General features: G+C 43.7%; 1 protein-coding gene across 1 annotated transcript; it reads right to left on the reverse strand.

Moving 5' to 3' along the window:
- Positions 1-408: 408 nt before the first annotated feature.
- LGSN (lengsin, lens protein with glutamine synthetase domain) lies at positions 409-10,498 on the reverse strand. Its single transcript, XM_060272275.1, has 4 exons — positions 10,472-10,498; positions 6,725-7,683; positions 4,625-4,784; positions 409-1,653 (listed from the first exon to the last, which is right to left on the reverse strand). The coding sequence occupies exons 1-4, from the start codon at positions 10,496-10,498 to the stop codon at positions 454-456; spliced, it is 2,346 nt and encodes a 781-aa protein (XP_060128258.1). The 3' UTR covers positions 409-453.
- Between the last annotated feature and the right edge of the window lie 2,654 nt (positions 10,499-13,152).

A 13,152-nucleotide genomic window follows, 5' to 3' on the forward strand; every position in this document is an offset into this window, starting at 1 on the left:
ATAAGTGTGTACAATGCTGCACAGGATTTCACTAGCCAGCTTTGGTTTTTTCAGTATGCCAATCATATACAGAACTCTGGGGCAAAGGAATCAGGGTGCTCTATATGCCAGCTTTTGGAAACTGAAAAAGGTTTATCCAAGAGCACCTACATTTACTACAAAGCTATGGAAACCAATAAACAATTCTAATACTCTGTATAGCATTTAACAAGTGTTCAGAGTAATGCACTTGCATTATCTGGGTGTGATCCTTACAACAACTCTGTAAGGTAGGTCAATTTTATTATTCCCCATGCTGCAGACGAGAGGACTGAGGCTGAGAGAGAGCAGTTTGCTTAAGACTGCCCCGTGAGTTCATGGCAGAGATGGGATTCAAACTGGAAACTTCTTGATCCATAGCTCAGGCTCTTAGCCACAACACTACAGTGGCTCTCAAAGTGTCATGCACTTGTGCTAGATAAAATATTCTAAAAATTTATTCCTTTCCACATCCATCTCTTCATTTTCCATCTCATACTGTTTCATAGCGATGAAATACCGGACAAAGGTGTTACCTAGGGCTTCCCGGATGCACTCGTCTTCCTGAAGTGCAATGAGAGCATCTTCCAGTTTCAGTGGGATTGTTGCAACTTTGAACTGAGCAGTGCTCTGGATCTCCTCTGATGCCTCCTGGAAACTGAGTCCTCTCCTTATGCCATCCAGACCAGCAGCAATAGTAGCAGACAGAACCAAGTAAGGGTTTGCCATTGCTGAACCTAGCCTGCTTTCAATCCGAGTTCCTTTCTCACCGTGACTTTTGACGTTAAATGCACAGCTGTTATCATTCCATGCCCACTTCACAGTCACCATCTCCTTGGAATCCTTGCGGTACACGTTGTAGCGTTCACGGCAGCCAATCGTTGGAGCCATCAAACAGCTCAGAGCTGCAGAATGCACCAATAACCCAGCAAGCCAGTTCTTCCCTATGTCAGTGAACTCGGGGGCTCCGGAACCAGAAAAAAACAAATTATTCTGCCCAGTGATATCCCAAAGGCTATGGGAGAGGATGCCTGAGTTGCAAAATCCATTCTCGGTGAAAAAGCTGGCAATGTAATTGTACTTTTTGGCCACTTCTTTAATGCCGGTGCGGAAGGTGAAGGCACTGTCGGCTGCACTGAGGCCAAACTCTGGCTGAAAAGAGATCTCCATTTGGCCAGGTCCTATGGAAGATGAGAAACTCTCAATGTTCGCCCCGGCGTGATACATTCCGTCAATGAGTTCCTGAATGAAACACTGGTCCTGGTTATTGAGTATGGTTGTAGTGGGGAAAGTGATCGTCTTTGAATTGATGATTTCAGCAATGCCATAAATGCAGAACTCGTAAGTGAAGGCAGAGCGCAGGGCAAGGCCATGGTCTTGGAGTTGCCCCAGCTGTTGTTTGGCAATGTGCCTGGGGGAAGTCAACAAAGGGTTGCCGGTTACAGTGAAGGAATCGCAGATCACTCTAGCAGTGTCTTCAGTCCATGGCAAAACCCGAAACGTTGATAATTCAGGACTCAGGATTATGTCACAGTTGAAATTGCTGGCGCTTATATGGTTTATTTCATTGTCCTTGGGATTCAGAGTCAGTTCAAGGTAACCTCTGGGCATGGCAACACCATGGATTGCTTTGGCCTAAATAGAGGGAATAAACTTTTATGACTGTGCTGTTCTCACTTTAACACTGCAATTATAAGGTACAATTATGATTACAACAATGAGAAATGCTATGCCTGTATGAGTTCAAATTCTGCGCAAGGCTGTGTGTCTGATTTTACAGAGGATAGTCCTTTATCTGAAGGGCTGTCTGGTCCAAGACCATTTCAAAGATACAGAACCCTAAGAAGGGAGAGCAGGAGCCCTGAAGCAGCCCATCAACAATTAAAAGCACCAAGATAGCAGACTGAGCAGACACAGAATCTTTTCCATTAAACTGAGATTATTTCTAGTTCAGCTATGGTATATTTGTAAATTTGAATCTATACATATAAATTAACACATGCAAATTTTGTGCTAATATGCGTCTTCTTTTGCCCTTTTAATTCTGATGATGGATCTCCTCTTTCTTGGTGATATGTAAGGGGCCACACTTCAAAAGCAGGGATGTCAGCAACTTGTTCCATAAGGGAGTTATGCACCGTATCTCATGGGAGATATATCCAAAGATTTCTAAGTGTCCAGTGGGACCTCTAGCATATTTTCTTTGAACAGGCATACACAGAGTACATTGGAGGTTGCCAATAGGGTTGGGAAATAAAAAGGCCCAGTGAGCATTTTGGTTGTGTGGTTCTCTGGATTGTGGTATAGTTTACTAACTCTTGAAAAGTTAGCAACCAGCTGCGTCTCAGGTTGCATCCTGTTTACAACGTCCTCCTACTTCTCACACTTCCCTCTTGGGCCTCATGGCTTCCTTGTTCTACTATAGACTAGTTAGCTAGACTAGAACTGGGAACTTTTCTATCCAAGTATGTATTTTCCATATCTACAAGGTTTCCTTACATACAAGTGTGTGTGTGTGTGTGTGTGTGTGTGTGACTGCAACAGAAAACATCTGCTCCAAGGTTCACTCCCTTAACACTAGTTTGCCCTGCATACCCAAAGGGTTTCAACAGGTAATAAAATAATCCAGCAAAGTTGTTAACAGGTGACATTGGTCAACCCGACAATAGGTGAAATCCAACTGGTGCCCTTGGTTTCAGGGAAGGGCTTGGGATCCTGCAGACACCTTCACAAATGGGAGCAGAGGGGAGGTGATTTGGCTTATTTGTTATTTCCTTTAGAGGCCCCTCCACCCCACATTCCACCCTGTTCTGGGAGGTCCCCTAACACTTGAGGGGAATGAAAGAGGCCATAACCTGAAAGGGGTTGGAAAATTGAAACATGCTCGAAAATCACCCCAAACCCATCAAACAACTTGCCAAGGTGACAATAAATGAAGGCAGAAAGATAAGAAGACATGCATCAGTCCAACAAGCAAGGCTAGAAATGTGCAGGCATAAACAGAACCACCTGGATAGGAGGCAGGAAATCAACTGGCCCTTTGGTTCTGCAAAGGGGGAATAGAATTCCTAATAACTGCCTCCCCTCTCTATTAGCAGAGGCATACGCTGGATCAAAAGCTCCTTCCAAGAATCCAACAGCATCCTATGTAACCTGTAATATTGTAAATGTGGTTAGACCTAGTCCTGCACACCTGTGCTCATCTTACATTCCAACTTTTTTTATTATTTTTTTGAAGAACACCAGATGATTTACACTTTCACTTCAACTTTAATTTGAGCTTGGTTTGGGGATATGTCAGACAAGTTCAGGTTAATTTGAAAAGGGTGAGCCTGGCTCCCTGCACTTTGAATTGAGTGATGGGTGAAAAGATGCTCCCATTACCCCATCGCCTTTCAAGAGCATTAAATTCCCTGGAAGAGAGTTCATTTCTGCTAATGCCTAAATGGCATCAGTGAAAGAAAATTGGATCTGAGCCCAAGGCTTCAAAACTACAGCAAGATCTAAGGACAAAATTAAGAGAAAATTGCCTTTGGGGCTTCAAAGAAGTTTAGAATGAAAGCAAGGTTTTACTAGATTTCCAGTAATGCCAGTATATATTTTCACTCAATGGAACCTGAAATATTCATGACACGGTTATAGCTAAAATACAGCATATAAACCATCCATGCTGAGTATCACATAAACAATACACCAAAAGGCCCTTAGAGGTCACTACTTTCTATACAGCTGCTACCAAATGCTTCATAATATGACTCATATTTATTGGAACACCAGCATCGCCAATATTATTATTAAGCCGTCATGCATACAACGGTATTTTCTTATCTGATTTAATCGCTGAAAAGGGAATACTTCCAAACTAGAATGATTCCCATGCTATCACTTCAGTGCCTTTTGTAATTTGCTCTTGGCCTCCTCCTGCAATTTGCCGATGTCAAATAAAACAGGATCGTTGTGCAAGTTGCAAATGTTTAGAAAAAGAAAGATAAATCTGGGGGAAGGCGAGTCTTGGGTGTGTAAAGAATCAACATTGACAAGTTCTCTTAATTAGATTTGCATTTCTTCAGGGCTGAGGAATGACTGCTTTGGCAGGGCAGGGGGGCAGCAGGGAGGAGATGAAATAAGCCAGGGGTTCCCAAACTAAGGCCTGGGGGGGGGCGGATGCGGCCCAATCACCTTCTAAATCCGGCCCGCGGACGGTCCGGTAATCAGCATGTTTTTACATGAGTAGAATGTGTCCTTTTATTTAACATGCTTCTCTGGGTTGTTTGTGGGGGCTGCCTGGTGTTTTTACATGAGTAGAATGTGTCCTTTTATTTAAAATGCATCTCTGGGTTATTTGTGGGGCATAGGAATTCTTTCATTCCCCCCCCCAAATATAGTCTGGCCCCCTACAAGGTCTGAGGGACAGTGGACTGGCCCCCTGCTGAAAAGGTTTGCTGACCCCTGAAATAAGCCTTTGGGGTACCAATGAGCAAAGGAGGAAATATATGTTGTGTAAACTGGAATTGTATTGCACGTGGCAAAGGTCTGTGGTGTAGCAAGTTGTCTCTTCATGGCCAGGGAACACAGAAGACTTGCTACAGGGGATAGATAAACGTACCCGGAAAAAACGAGATGGGATGCTCTTTGACCTTGACACGCCATGAAGGTCAGCTGCTTCAAACCGGACAAAACGTACATTGTCTCTGGACATCTGTTCTTTAATGCGCTCAATCTCAGAGACCAAGTGAAGGGGAATGTTCTTTACACTGGGATCTCTGCTGTGCTCTAAAAATTAAAATACACTCGATCAGGTCAAAATTTAAATATTTGCCATCAACATGTCCACGCTGGTATATCTTTTCAATGCAGTGCGCAATACCACACAAAAATCAATACAGTGGTACCACTGGTTATGAACTCAATTCATTCCAGAGGTCCATTCTTAAGCTGAAACCGTTCTTATCCTGACGCACGCTTTCGCTAATGGGGGCCTTCCGCTGCGCACACGCCTGCAGCATGCGATTTCTGTTCGCATCCTGGGGCAAAGTTTGCAACCAGGAGCAGCTACCTCCGGGTTAGTGGAGCTCGTAACCTGAAGCGTTCGTAACCAGAAGTGTTCATAACCAGAGGTACCATTGTACACATAAGCATCTTGATTTCAAGCAGAAAAGCCTCTGGTGCAGAATGTCTTAAGGCTCAACAAGATACACTTTGCAAATAATAACTTAGCAATGCACACAGATAACGTCTGTGTATATGCAACAGATAAATGGTGGAACATTTTAGGTGGTAATCAACTGGAGTTTACTCAGAGTAAGCCCACTGAAATTAATGGACCTAGCTTAGTCACATTAATTCATTTAAATGGGGCACCCTGAGAAAAACTTAGCTGAATGCACACACACCCCAGAGCCCCACAAGCAGGCCTCTGCTGCTCTCGGTCAGCTGGTTTTTCACTCATTATTAACAGCTGTAGTCACTAAACTGCCAGAAACAAATGCAGCCAGTTGTCTGAAGGGGTCTAATTATGATATAGTTTGGATAAGATGCAAAAATCTAGCTTTCTGGATTCTGGGTGGCCACAGATTCAATCATTTGTTGGACTCATTTATTCAGATTAGTTCCACATGATTGATATGTGCTACTTTGGAGCCAATTAAAACCATCTCCAAATTTCGCCTACCGGTAATCCACATGCAATCCAAAGTGAATTTACAGGGTTCCTGCTCAGGCAATATTTCTTTAGGAATTTCATAGGCCTTAATAGAGTTTCAATAATGTTAGCCAGGTGATGTGCAGGTGAAGAGCTTTACACAGCCCTAGTTCTCCATTCAATGATGTATTTATTATTGCAGTTTATAGCCTCACTTTTTGCATGGAACACCCAAGGCAGCAAGCAATGGATTGGGTGGATCTGAAGGAGCCTGTTCAGGCTAAACTTCTACATGCATTTCATTTAAGATTAGCTTTAAAAAGTTCTGCTCAGGAAAGTTCTGCTCATTCCAGTGTGGTATAGTGATTAGAGAGCTGGGCTAGGACCTGAGAGACTGGGGTTCAATTTCTCACTCAGCCATGAAGCTCACTGGGGTTAATTTGGGTTGGAGCCTTCCTGTGCCCCCTCCCATTAGAGCAGGGCAGGCATAGGCAAACTCGGCCCTCCAGATGTTTTGGAACTACTATTCCTATCATCCCTGACCACTGGTCCTGCTAGATAGGGATCATGGGAGTTGTAGGCCAAAAACATCTGGAAGGCTGAGTTTGCCTATGCCTGGAGTAGGGGATGTCTCCATGGTGTCTATGTTTTTCAAGAGCTATCCTGCAGCTTTCCCCCTCAGAGTACACGCTTTCATGATACCGGTACTTCTGGCTGCTCTCCTTGTTGGAGCTACCCAAAATGATATATTTTTGCTGAGGTGGGGGGTGGAGTGGAAGCTAGAATTTATCTTTTGGCAAAAATCATCCGGAGGGCACTGATAATGACACAACACAGGCACCCACCTTCTTCTCCCCTGCCGAGCCCTAATTACTGAGTTTGAATGGGCTCCTCTGACCCTGCCACTTGTAGCATTTATACACACACACACACCTTTTCGATGTGCAATGTCCTTGCATACCATGAACCACACAAGTCTGTGTTATCAATAAAAACAAGGCAAGGCAATACTTCTGTTTAACTGAGAGGACTCCCATCCCTATATGGTGTGCTGCAGGCAAAGACTTAACTTCCTTACCAGATGTGGGCTCAAATTTAGTTTCTGAAGCACTGCCTGCATTGGGGGAATGTGTCTGTTGCCTCCCAGGAGAATGATCTATATCTTCACTTTCAGATGGCTGCTTATCCAACCCAGCAGAGCTGTGCAGCAGTGGTGGCTTCCCTGCTAGCCCTGCTCCTGGCTTGCGCCCAGAGAGGGCTTTCTGATCACCTCCTCTTAAATGAGGGTGAAACATTTCCATGTAGCTCCTTTGATTATCACTAGACTTCAGCGGAAGTGTATGGGAAGAGGGACTTCTGGATTTGCCACTGTTCCTAACCCTGGTGCTCAGCACTGGGCTTTCTCTCAACAGGTTTTTCAACTCTTGCAAAGTTTCTTTGGAAATTCCAGAGCCCAAAGCTAAAGAGTCTTTGCTTTCATCTTTTTCCTGGGTTGCTGCATGATGATCTGTGTCCTTTTTCTCAGTCATGTAGAACTTCCACTCCTTCTCTGCTGTGTCAGGTTTCTCTTTATCATTTCCTGGTGCTTTTGAATTCTCTCTGATTCTCGCTGTATTTAGACACACGCCTTTCCCTTCTTTGCCATCTAAATCTGTTTTTGGTGCATGGTCTTCTTTGCTGGAATTTTCTATTGCCTCATGAGCTTCTGGGCTGCTTTCGTGAGGTTCCTCTCTGCCCTGCTGTGGGTCTTCTGTTGTATGACAATATTTGGGAGGGTTCTCATCTGCTTCCTGCATCGCTGGGAAGCCTAGTGGTTTCTGAAGAAGTTCGTCTGTACATGGCTTGAGGTGAGAAAGCTTTCTTTGATGAGAGAGAGAATCAGGAGTGTTTCCAGGGTGAGAAGTGTCCATAGTTTCACATCCTGCTGTAAGGTTCTGCTTCCCAGTGACTTTGACGCCTCTTTTTCTTCTTAATCCACACATGCAGTTGCCATCAACTTCCTCGGTTTCATTTCCGGCAGTGCTCTGCAATCATCAGCAAATATAAACAATATGCTCTAATCGAATGAAATAGGCAGCCCTCTTTAATTCACACTTTATACATTTGACATACTTACGGAATTGATTCATTCCATAAACCCAGGCCCAATGCACATTGTAACATCCACACTGCAAGGGGATTTCACAACCTAATCAAAGCTCGCTCTTCTGTTAAATGTTCAATAGAATTATGTATATGTGTGTGTACTTTTTAACCCAGAAAAAATCTTCTCAAAAGTCAGGAGTTGTCTTATATACCGGGTCGTATTTCTTATATGGCGAGTATATCCCAAACTCTGTATTTTAACTGGAAAAGTTGGGGGTCGTCTTATACGCCAGCCAAACCTCCCTGGGGAGAGCATTCCACAAAGAGGGAGCCACTGCAAAAAGGACCCATTATCCTATTGCCACCCTCCAGACCTCTCATGGGAGGAGGCACAGAAAGAAGGATCACAGAGGACAATCTCAGGGTCCGGGTAGGTTCATATGGAGAGAGGTGGTCCTTGAGGTATTGTGGTCCTGAGCCATTTAAGGCTTTATAGGTCAAAACCAGCACATTGAATTGGGCCCAGAAACTAATTGGCAGGCCAGGATTGGTGTAATATGCTCAAACTGTCTTGTCCCAGTAAGCAACCTGGCTGCTGAATTCTGCACCACCTGAAGTTTCCAAACCGTCTTCAGAGGCAGCCCTGCATATAATGCAATGTAATGTAATGTAATGTAACCTAGAGGTTACCAGTGCTACGACAACAGTAGTTACACTATCCCTGTCCAGATAAGGGCACAGCTGGGCCACCAGCCAAAGCTGATGGAAGGCTTCCTCTTATTATAATTAAGTCTCCAATCATTTCTTGATAGATGAGGTCTGCTAGGAAAGTTTGCTTGTCCAAAAGGTATTTTCTTAAAAACATTGTCTTCTTGAGTCTTTAAGTAATCCTGCATTCTGCATACCAAACAGCTATTTGTTCACTCCATCCCAAGGTCTCAATTAAGTTCTTCCTATCAGAAAGGAAATGGAGTTCCCACAGCTGAGCATGAAGAAAAAACTAAATTATCCAAAGCATGAATGGAAAACATTCATCAATGTTTCATATCTCCCCAGTGAGATCTTCAGGAAAAGTTAGCAAGAGAGAGAGAGAAAAGAATTAAAAGAAAGATAGTTTTACCTTCTCTAAAAACACTGGAAAGCAAAGGATTTAAGATATGGGAATACTGGGTAATGTATGGTTTGAGAGGGGCGTGTGTGTTTCAGAGAGTTTAAAATGATCTGATGCTAAGCTGCTCCACAGGGCAGCAGATTGTGGTGCCAAAGTTCTGTGGTGGAAGACTGGGGTGGCTAAGCTGTGGACCACGTACCCTATCTTCCCTTAGAACTCTAAGACAACCCACATTTTCTTTTTTTTAAAAAAACCCCAAGTTTCAGTTTTAGCATTTTGATTTTTTGTATGTAATACACCAAAGTGTGGGTTAAGTTATTGTAAGTTTTAGTTAAGTCTGCTGCAACTGGATTTCTTATGGACAGTGCCAATTCTGAATGTATTGGATTTGTGACTATTATGCTCATTTGCCTTCAGTAGCAGTAAAGCTCTGCTGGATGAAATACAATTGCCTCTGGTCTGTTTTGGGGGAATCCTGCAATGTGTTTAAGTTTTTACTCTGCTAGCTATACATTGGAGTTCTGCTCTGGCTCAATATTGAGTAGAATTCCATGACAGATCCACCCAGATTGTCTATGTGGATGGTAATCTTAATTGTTGCTGAGAAATTTTCATCTTCTAATACAGCACAGGTTGGGGGTACAATCCAGCATTTTAAGGCCCTGTAGGAGAGTTTAGCAACTGCTTCATCTCTCTCCCACTCAGATCATTAGAAGCTGATGGCCAGGGGCATCTTACCCATAGAGGCTAGTGGCGCGGGGCACTGGGGCGCCAAGTTCTGGAGGGCGCTAGGGAAGAGGCGGAGGCTTGCCGCCCTTGTCTGCCTCCGCCATGCTGCACCGAAGCAGCGCCATGCGCGGAGCCTCCGTCTGCTGTGGCCACCATGGCACGAAGCGGCCAGCTGAGCCAGGAGGCGCCGTGTCCAGCCTCCGCCTCTTCCCCACCGGAGGAGCCGCCCTCCAGTCACTGCCCGCCTCCTTCAGCCCCAACAGCGGCACCATCCTCCCTAAAAAAAAACCTATGGGAAACGGGGGGGGGGTTGCCGGATGGAGCTTTGCACCACGGCACCAGATATGCTTAAGACGGCCCTGCTGATGGCTTATGCCTTAGATTTGTCCACTGAAACACAGACAGGGTTGATTTCCTGACATGTGTACTGCACACAAACAGTTAACCTTTCAGCTTAGCACAGACAACTAGCTGACTTTGGAGGCTTTTAGCTCAACATCTAACATCAAAGGGAAAATGCTGCTGCTTGCTAAGCACACAGTGCATCAAACACCCCAAACTTTGCCTGTCTCGCAATTCCAGATCCAAGACATAAAGCAATGGTGTTTGGAACTAAGTTCTTACCTAACACTGCATGCTCAGTCTACTTTCTTGAAATCAATCAGTCTTCTGTTTGTTTGTTTGCTTGCTTGCTTGCTTGCTTGCTTGCTTGCTTGCTTGCTTGTTTGCTTGCCGACTTATTAAGGTTACATCCCAATATTTCCAATGCACTATTTTTCAACACACCAAAAAATGCAATGGAGATTCTTTTTCCTCACCACCATTCACATAGCACCATGCACATAGCACGTTTTGTTTAAATCATTCACAACACACATATGTTTTACCTGGCCATTGGCATCTTCTTTGTCCATCTCCTGCACATTTTGGTTCCAGCTCTCATTCAAAATGGCTAAGGAAATGCACCCAGTATTTATGGAGGTGTCTACAATGGACCTATCTGCAACAAACATAAGCTAGGACAGAATTTCCAGAAGCTCCTCTCTTCTGGGCCAATGATCAACTGGGGGAAAGAAGCCATAGAAAGGGTTGCAACCAGGAGTGTGCTTTGCTGGAATAGTTTAGAGAAATAAATGTATCTTTGTAGCCGACCAGCTGCCAGGAAACATAAGAGAAAGAAAGCATAAAACAGTTTTGTTCAACTATTTTTTTCCACAAGCTTTTTGTTTTGTTTTGTATGATGTAATTATTTTGTTGCTATTCTGAAACACAACCTATTGATGCAATTCTTAGGGCCATTCCAACAGCAAAGTGCTGTTGAACGCAACACAGGAAGAAAGGGTGCAGCACCAAATAGAATCCGCCTTGTGTGTCCCTTGCTAGATGTTGGTGGCCATTGTTTCGCTCAGCTCTTTGTGAAAAGAGTTCAGAATCTTGCTGAATGAACAAATCCATATTGTACATGCCTTTGCCTGCATTGTTGTAGGTCAGGATGGGAAGGAATAGAAAGCATGTTGCTAAATGGGCATTTGGGTTCTGCATGTTTTGTTAAACTGACTCAGCAGGACAAGAGACAAAGCTGAACAGCCTAGCACAACCCTTTGGGGGCTAACATTGGTTTCTGTTTGTTCCACAGTCATTGCAGTTGCAAGCGGGAAGGCCAGCCTGCTCAGAGATAGTATTATCCACTTTGTGTTAACATATAAAATTTTAGAGTGTGGGTTGGATAAGGCACAAGAGCACAAACATCTGAACATTTGGGGTTATATCCAGTTGTCACTCTCAGAAGAATATTCTGAAATTAATGAACCACAGGCCACATTCACACCATGTATTTAAAGCACTATACTGACACTTTTAAGGCAGCGCTCATGGCTTGCCCCAAAGAAATCTGGGGGCTTTAGTTTATTAAGAATGCTGAGTTGGTAGAAGACCTCCCACAGACCTAAAACTCCCAGATTTCCCCATGAAGAGGGATGACTGTAGAAATTGTAGCACTGGGAGGGGAATTGGGCGTCTCTCAGCACCCTTGACAACTACAGTTCCCAGAATTCTTTGGGGGAAGCCATTACTGTTTTAAAAAGTGGCATCACGGTGCATTAAATGTATAGCGTGAATGTGACCTAAGTAACACACATTATTTTCAAAATAAAATTCATAAGTACAAATTGATCATTTGGAAAGACAGGGGTTTATTGGGAAAGGGGAGGAGGGAATGGGTGGACAGATACCCCACCCCCCAAAAATCTGTGTAATAATTTGCAGCCACCTCTGCTGAGCTGAAGATTGCAAGCTACACTGCACCCTGGGTTTTTTCTAAATTTCCAGAAATCATTTTTTAAAAAATTGGTTTTAACATGCTTTTGTGCTACAGTTTTACTGGATTTGTGCTGTATTTTTGTTTTAATGCTGTTTACATTGTACACTGCACAGAGTTTATAAATGATTTTAAATAAAATACAGGAATAAAAAGCCAATTGATTGATCCTCAAGCAAGCACCTTACTAGACCCTGCAGCAGGGATGTTTCAGATAATAATAATAATAATAATAATAATAATAATAATAATAATAATAATAATTTATACCCTGCCCATCTGGGCGGCTCCCAACAGAATATTAAAAGCACAATAAAACATCAACTAAAATAACACCTCAGAGCCTATGAACCCTAACTAGTTTATTTCGGATGAGGAGTGGGATTCTTAGTGACAATATTAGGGTTTTACAGCTTTTACAGCTATGGAGGTGTGACGGGCACAGGAGTCCTGAGAGGGCAAAAAGATGGCAATTCATGTAGACAGGAAGGAGCCAGTCCTGATTTTCCTTCTGTGTCTCTAGCTGGCCCTGCCCCAACTTCCCTTCAGCCATCTCCTCCTGGGATTCTTGCCCCCTAATAACTGCCTCTTTCCCCTCAGCCAACATGTCCTTTGTGACCTCAGAGCAGTCTGTTGCCATGGCAACCACTGGCAAGGCATCAGGACAACCTCCCTAGGCCTCACAAATGTAGGGTACCACAACATTGATTTGTTCATTATTTAAAAATCTTTTAAGCCCACCCTTCATGTACACTGATACAGATGGAGGGCAGGAAGTCACTCAAGTATTTGAGTTTCCATTATGTAGCTTGAAGAAAAAGAATGGATGCTACAAATTTAGGAAACCTTTTATATCTAAATATAATCTGGCTTGCACTCATGGCCTGCAGTTCTCTTCATTGCTTTCACAGGGGCAGCAGGGGTGGGGCTGTCTTGAGGAGGTCTTGTTGGCTTCAGACTGCCATATGGTTCTCTTTGTTGCTTTCAATGTGGCCTCAAGAAAGTTGCATGGGCTTCAAACACCCCGGAAGAAGAAAAGGCAGAGACAATGAGCAGGGTGACTACCATCTAACTGCATCACCAGTTTCCTTTCACATGTCACAGTCACAACCATACATATACACACCATTCACTTTGACCATTCTCACACACTCATCTTTCACTCTACAGTTATTTGCATTTGTGCCTTGGCTTCGACCCACAAATACCCACCAGTTTCTGCCGACCAGCTTCCAAAAGTGAATTTCAACC

Source organism: Zootoca vivipara, chromosome 3, assembly GCF_963506605.1.
Source record: "Zootoca vivipara chromosome 3, rZooViv1.1, whole genome shotgun sequence".
Lineage (NCBI taxonomy): Eukaryota > Metazoa > Chordata > Lepidosauria > Squamata > Lacertidae > Zootoca > Zootoca vivipara.